Source organism: Octodon degus, unplaced genomic scaffold (assembly GCF_000260255.1).
Source record: "Octodon degus isolate 3935 unplaced genomic scaffold, OctDeg1.0 scaffold00050, whole genome shotgun sequence".
Taxonomy (NCBI): Eukaryota; Metazoa; Chordata; class Mammalia; order Rodentia; family Octodontidae; genus Octodon; species Octodon degus.
The window spans coordinates 7,117,292-7,124,660 of NW_004524626.1; the positions used below are offsets into that span (position 1 = coordinate 7,117,292).

Sequence of the window (7,369 nt, forward strand, 5' to 3'; positions counted from 1 at the left end):
TCATACATAAACTGCAGTTCCTATACATGAAACGTATGCTTCTCAATCTACCAGTAAGTATTTTATTTATGTCTTTTTGAAACTGGGTCTCTCTCTCTCTCTCTCCCCCCTCCTCCCCTCTTTTGCAGAACCAGGGATTGAACTCAGGCCCTTAGGAAAGCACTTATTTAACTGAGCTATTTCTCTGGCCTCAAAACAGAGTCTCTCTATGCAGTTCAGGCTGGCCTGGAGCTCACTACGTAGCCCAGGCTGGCCTGGAACTCCCAAGGATCTTCCTGCCTCAGCCTCAGCCTCTTTTTCTCAGAACTGAACTCAGGCCCTTGCACTTGCCAGGCAAGCGCTTATTCTACTGAGCCATCTTCCTGGCAAAGAGAATGAATGCTCTTAGTTTTTTTTTTTTTTTGTGTGTGTGTGTTTTGTTTTTTTAACAAGGGATTGAATTTAAGACCTTGCGCTTGCCAGGCAGGCACTTACTCCACTGAGCTATATCCCTGGTTCCAGCCTCAGCCTCTTGAGTGCTGGAATTACAGGTCTATGCCATTGTGCCAGGCTAAGAGTTTTTTGTTTTGTTTTGTTTTGAAACAGGTATTGAATCCAGGGCTTTTGCACTGAGCTACATCTCCAGCCCTTTTTCTTGGTACCAGGGATTGAACTCGGGATCTTGCGCTTGCCAGGCAGGTGCTTACACTGCTGAGCTATATCCTGCCCACCCCAGGCCTTTTTATTTAGATATGAGCTGAGCTTCAATTTGAGACCCTCCTGCCTCAGCCTCCCAGGTGCTAGCATTGCAGGGAGTGCCATCACACCTGGCAAAAAATGTTTGTGAATTTTAATTTTCCTTGGAGCAAACTGTAGTCCTTACAACACCCCCCCCAATTTATCTGTATTTATTTGCAAGAATTTTCACTACAGCCGAGAGTGGTGGCGCACGCCCGGAATCCCCTCAGGAGGCTGAGGCAGGAGAGGAATGTTGAGAGTTGAAACCAGCCTGAGCTGCATAGTGAGACCCTGTTTCAAAAATCGAAAAAAAAGGGGCTGGTGAGATGGCTCAGTGGTCTAAAGCACCTACTTAGAACAAACTAAAAGCACAGGGACCACGGTTCAATCCCCCAGCACCACATGCCAGCCAGCCCCGCCCCCTGGTGGGCTGAGTTGGCCACACACACACACACACAAAAATAAAAAAAAAAAAATCGAAAAAAAATTAGGTCCAAATTTTACAAGAAACATCTTACTATATGTGAATATATTTAACACCGAAAGTTTCTTAAAATTGCAAGTTGTTTTCACACTGAAAGGCAGAATCAAGAACACAATAATTACTGATTATTACAAAGTCATTACTGAAAACAATTTTTCCCCACGGGGGATGGGCGCCCTGGGGCCCTACTGTCCCAACACTTATGTCGCCCAGAGGTTCTTCGGGAAGAGGAGTCCCATTGGCTAAAGGGACCTTATCGAGGAGGACAAATGTTATGGGTCACGCAGAATAGGAACCAGATCAGCCAGGTTGGAACTTGGAAAGCCATTTATTACTGAGCTCAGGGCCCCCCAGTCTGCTCTCACGCAGGAGAGGACCGAAAGGCGAAAGGCGGCCGCCCAGGAAGCAGGAAGGGGTTTTAAACCTTGGAATCACATTGCGTTTGATAAGCAAATTTACTGTCTGACACAAAATAAAGCTTTTAGAGTGATTCGGACCAGGACTTAAACTACATTTCCTGGGGCTTTTGTTTCAGTTTCTGGTTAATTTGCACCTGAGTACCTGCAGGCAGCCTTGCATAGCCTGAAGGTTACAAGGAGTTAGAAGTCTTTGTTTCCTTTTAAAGTTATGTCTGTAATCTAACTTTGTTTAAAGGGATTGGTGAGTTTTATCTAGCAAACTACAGGTAACAGCCACTATTTACTAAACAATCTAAAACAATGGGTGGGTATGCATTTACAACAGAAAGCACAAGATTCACACCCGTATAGCCTAAAATGTGAGTTAACCCATTACACAGCTACCAAAGAGGAAAAGAAGGAAATTTGGCAAACAGCGAGCCCCCTCATCCTAAGCCTCGGCTGGGGGCGGGGCGCACGCGGCGCGTTTCCGGCACCACAGAGGCAGGGTCAACAGAAGTCCCTCAGGGTGACGTCAGCAAGAGGAGGCGGGATGAGGAGCGCATAGACCAATCGTCGACATAAATTTTCCTTAACCCCTAGAGTATCACCAATAAGACACCAGAAGGGGCGGGCACACCCAGTTTTCCCGGCAGCCTCTGCGGCTCCGCCCCCTCATGCGGCCGCGTTAGCGGCGTTATGGGGGCGTGGCCTACGCGCGGCTTCTATAAAAGTGGGCGGCGGCGGTGGCGCCATTTTGCGAACGGCGAGCAGCGGCGGCGGCGCGGAGACGCAGCGGAGGTTTTCCTGGTTTCGGACCCCAGCGGCCGGATGGTGAAATCCTCCCTGCAGCGGATTCTCAACAGCCACTGCTTCGCCAGAGAGAAGGAAGGGGATAAACCTAGTGCCACCATTCACGCCAGCCACACCATGCCGCTTCTTAGTCTGCATAGCCGCGGCGGCCGCAGCAGCGAGAGGTGAGCGCCCCGCCCCCGCCAGAAGCTTCCAGGAGCTCGGGCCTCCCGAGTCGCGGGGGGCTGGCTCTGTCGCCAGATTAGGGCTGGGAGCGCGAGCCCACTCCCTTTGTCGAGGCCACAATCGCGCCTGGTGGGGCGTGTTTTGCCCGGGTGGGGGCGGGGCGGGTCCCGGCGCCTCGGCGAGCGGGGAGATGGACGAGGGGGAGGGGCGGGAGTCAGATTTGGGGTTCGCAGAATGAGAACACTGATTAGAGTTAGGATGCGGGCGTGGAGAGCGGGGGATTCGTAGGATGGGGAGTCCGGCCTAAGGCTCATCGTTGAATACCGAAGTTGGGGGCTTAGGATGGGATGGGGGAGGAGGGTAGTGGGGATACGGGTTCGGTGGTGTCAACTTGGGGTCTTAACTTGGGAAGGGGTAGAGTTGGATCTGAGGATGTGAAGCATGGGCGAGGGAGGCAGGTGGTTAGGGGTCTGCTTTGGGAGGTGCGGGATGCAGAGGTTGATTTGGAGGTGGGGTGCCGGGCAGAGTTGCGTTTTGCCTGGAAGAAAGGCGAGTCGGGCTTGGGGGCGGGGTCGGATGCCGGGGGGCAGGCAGGCCCGAGGGTGTTGGGCTGAGCCCCGTGAATTTGCACTTTTTATCGAGCCTGAGTGCTAGTCGCGAACTGTTTTCGCCTTGTGGTGGTCGCCTCCGTAGTAGTTGTGGGTCCTGTTTTGAGTACATGGCGCCCCGAATCGCTGACCGCTGGGATGGTGGGGGCTCGGAGGAGACAGCGGGGACGGGTGCGGTGGCCGCTGCTCTGTGGCGCGCGGTGCCTGCTTTGCTGCTGTTGGAACTACCGGAGTCTTGATCGAGCCTCCTCCAGGGTTGCTCCCCCAGGTGGGTATCGACCAACGTAGCATTTCGTGGGTGCGACTTGGTGCTGGCGGGCCGAAGTTTGGGGGCCTCACACTGGAGCTGTGCAAAATGGAGGCGACTTTGGGGCTGTTTACACTGCGCAGCAAATGGCTGCTGGCGCTGTCATCTGGCGATTGTGAAAATCTCCCCCGGGGCCAAGGCGTCTGCGAGATGACGCAACCGAGGGGCCAGGAAGGGTACGGGAGGGGCTGGACAGTGTGTCATCGGTTGGGATCCAAACAGCCCAGCTGCGCGTGTTGGACAGTGAGAGGTCTGCGGCTGACGTTTCCTCAGCCGTAGCAGCTTCTGCGGAAAACGCTGGACTTTCGGTTTCTGATTGCAGCTGGAGGCCAGAGCCTGGGGTGTTGTGGTTAGAAAAGGGAAGCAAGATGTGATGGGGGCTGGGATTCCGCGGAGACAGTGTCTGCCCCAGGTAATTGCAGGAGAAGAGACAGTTTGGGCCTCACAGCCTGCAGGAGGGTGTGTCCACATGGAAGCCACTCACAGGAATCAGGTGACAGGGCAGTTAGCTGAGGTGTGGGCCTAGCATTTTGGGCACGACAGGTGACTGACATGCTTCCCCACAACTAGCTTGTTTTGTTTTTGCAAAATGGTCTCACTAGACCAGCCTGCCCTCCAACTTCATGGTCATTTTACTGCCTCAGTCTCCTTGAGTGCTGGGATCACATGCACTGTCCACTCCCTGACCATAACCAGTTCTTTGCTCCAGTTCCAGGGTCTCCGTCAGTTGCTGTAGTAACCTGGGTCCAGGGCCTCGGTGGTGCTCCTGATGTCCCTCACCCACCCCTGAAGATCCCAGGTGGGCGAGGGAATAGTCAGCGGGATCACAATCTTTCAGCTAACTCATTTTACTCTGTGAGTACCAGGGCCCCCTGGGGTGCTTAGGGCTAGGGGGCGGCCTGAGCCAGTTCATAGACTGCTGTGCCCTGAGAGACCTGGTGGGTGGGTGGCCTGGGAGCTTTCTGGGTCTCCCAGGTTGGCAGGAGTCCTATTTTCATCTCGTGGGCAATGCCATCTCAGAGGCAAGGGTTCTGAGACAGGGACTTGTTTCACCTGCCACAGGATAATCGGCTGAATGTAACAGAGGAACTAACGTCTAATAACAAGACGAGGATTCTAAATATCCAGTCCAGGCTCACGGATGCCAAACACATTACCTGGAGAGCCGTGTGGAGCGGTGGCAGCCTCTACATTGAGATCCCGGGCGGCCCTCTGCCCGAGGGGAGCAAAGACAGGTGGGCTTCCCAGGGTTGACCCTCATTGTCTTCGTCTGTCGGAGGCAGGGCGCGGTGGAGAGATTCCCCACAGAGGTGACCTCCCTCTTGTCCTGGGGGCGGGTATCCGGCTGTGGGTGCTGATGGCCTGGCCTGCTTCAGCTTTGCAGTTCTCCTTGAGTTCGCAGAGGAACAGCTCCACGCCGACCACGTCTTCATTTGCTTCCATAAGAACCGGGAGGACAGAGGTAGGTGGCTGCCTTGTTGGGCCTCCCTTCCCTGGGAAGCCCCTCTGGTCCCCTCTTGCAGGCCCTCAACTGATGCTGTTTTCCTTGCAGCTGCCTTGCTCCGGACCTTCAGCTTTTTGGGCTTTGAGATTGTGAGACCAGGGCATCCCCTTGTCCCCAAGAGACCCGATGCTTGCTTCATGGCCTACACGTTCGAGAGAGAGTCTGCTGGCGAGGAAGAGTAGTGGCCCAGCTGCTGAGGGAGCTCCCGCAGTGGCAGTCCCCTCAGTGTCTTGCACTGGGAAAACAGACTCGGTCCTCTCTTCTGGGTTTGTCCGCATGTTGTGATTGTGCAAATAAACGCTCACTTCAAATTAGCGGTATATTTCTTGAAGTTTAATGTTGTGTTTGTGATACTGAAGTATTTGCTTTAATTCTAAATAAAAGTTTATATTTTACTTTTTTATTGCTGGTTGAAGATGACTCAGACGCCCTTGTACTGGAGGAGTTGCTTAGTGGAAGTCTTTGGACACAGGCTTAGGTCTCTTACTTTGGAAAGATAGGCATAAATCTACTCTTTTTCTGCTCGAAAATCCGAATAAACGTGATGACACCTCCGTGAACTGCGTGGGCTTCTGTTACTGGGACTGAGACCTGGGAAGGGGGTGTTGTGGGCTGGGGACCCCAGACAGCTGTGACCTGGTAGTGGTGAGTCCCCTGGCCCACCTGTGTCCCAAGTACCCAGGTTGGGACCTGTGCTTCTGGGCTTGAGGCTGCAGGCTCCCCCCATCAAGTGGGCTTTGTTCCCCCTCCCCTGCCAGGCCACAGACAATGGGGGCACTTTGTGACTTCCCCTGTGTGTGTCCCTGTCTGGATCATCAGGGCTGAGTGCCTTGAGAGCCTGCTGTGCATTGAGACATAATCCTGTAGCTCCCCACTGCCCCCAGAGCACCTTACCATCCTGTTACGCCATGGACAGAGGTGCTAGCCAGAACTGTGGAAGGGATACCAGCCTGGATTTTAACGTGCATGAGGCTGCAGTGCCACCTGCTGGCTGCATATGTGAAACCCTGGGCCAGTACATCCTTGGATGGAAGGGACACCTTTGTGGGGCAGTGAGGCGTATGCCTGGCCAAGGGAAGGCAGCAGCATGTGTTCTTCGCCAACTTGGCAAAGCAAGTGTGGAGGGAAGGGGAGTTGGAGCTGGCTTACTGAAGGATATGTGGGCCAAAGCAGCAATAACCTGGAGTTTCCAGGGGAGGAAAAGTGCTAAAGCTTAAGAGGCCAAAAGGTGCTCCCGGATTCAGTGTGGCCTGAGGGGCTTAGAGAGAATCCACGGCCTTTGGGAGAGACCTGTTTTTCTAAGGGTAATGGGGAGCCAGAGGAGGTGTTGAGCAGGAGAGGGGTCTGGTCTTGTGTGGGGGTTAGAATCGTGTGTGCTATGTAGGGATGGAACAGAGGGTACCACCAACATCCTGGGGGTCCAGAGCCCCACGAGTATCATCTTAGTTATTAAGCGTCTACTGTATGCCACCTTGGCTCTTTGTGGTTAGGGTAGGTACAGCTTGGTGGAGAATTTGGACAGGTGTATACTCCCAAGGAGGGCCAAGTGCGGGAGCGGGCAGAGAGCTGGAGAGTAGCCAGGAGGACAGGCTTGACTTTATTGCATGGAGGAGACATGGGGAAAGGGAAGGACTCCTTCGGAGCCTAGAACTCTGCCAGAGGAGGTGTGTGGGGGAGGCAGATGGATGAGGCCATTAGTTTGGGCCCTGTGAGACCCCATGTCCTTTTCTTTTTTTCTTTAGTGCTGGGGATTGTACCCAAGACCTTTGCACTGAGCGACATCCCTAGCCCTTTTAATTGTTTGGAGAACAGTTGCCCAGGTTGGACTTGAAATTCTCCTGTGTCAGCCTCCCAGAGTGCTAGGATGACAGTCGTGTACTCCCATGTCCCATTCACCAGGCCATAGTTGCTAAGAGACCAGTGGTTATCCTTCGCACCCACTTCCCCCCTTCATGCCAGGGTCCACTTCATGGAGACAGTGACTGGTTCCAGCACCTGAAGGGGCAGCAGCGCTCTTGGTGAGGCCCTGGGCGCAGGTCACATAGGGCCATGTCACACCCCAGTACTACCTGCTGGAGCCTGGGCTTTAAAGGAAGTGGGTGTCCACTGAGTCACGGAGACGCCAATCCCTACCCTGGCAAAGCGGCCCGGACCAGGGTGTCGCTGTCACATGGGGCTGGTCCACAGCAGCTCCAGGGCATCGGCCAGCGAGGCCTCTGTGGCCTCTGCCAGGTACTCGCAGCACAGCCACTCCTCCAGGCCCGGCGCCGCCCCGCCCGCGGCGCGCTCCGCCAGGTGCACGAGCAGCAGCGCGCGGCGGACGCGCAGCCAGGGACCCAGCGCCACCCTGCGGCCGTGCAGCTCCGGCCCTGG

The 7,369-nt window shown here is 54.6% G+C and overlaps 2 protein-coding genes across 2 annotated transcripts in view; one reads left to right on the forward strand and one right to left on the reverse strand.

The window, feature by feature from the left end:
* The first annotated feature begins 2,359 nt into the window (after window positions 1-2,359).
* On the forward strand, window positions 2,360-5,548 carry Oaz1 (ornithine decarboxylase antizyme 1). The gene is given in 5 exon segments (NM_001289827.1): window positions 2,360-2,576; window positions 4,202-4,347; window positions 4,555-4,727; window positions 4,869-4,954; window positions 5,045-5,548. Coding segments are annotated over 5 exon segments (684 nt in total). The 5' UTR covers window positions 2,360-2,430; the 3' UTR covers window positions 5,179-5,548.
* Window positions 5,549-7,162: 1,614 nt separating this feature from the next.
* Window positions 7,163-7,369, reverse strand: part of Peak3 (PEAK family member 3) — a 3,177-nt gene continuing 2,970 nt past the window's right edge. The window contains exon 5 of the mRNA XM_023716896.1: window positions 7,163-7,369. This exon is cut by the window's right edge and continues 91 nt beyond it. Within this exon, the coding sequence (XP_023572664.1) occupies window positions 7,163-7,369 (207 nt within the window).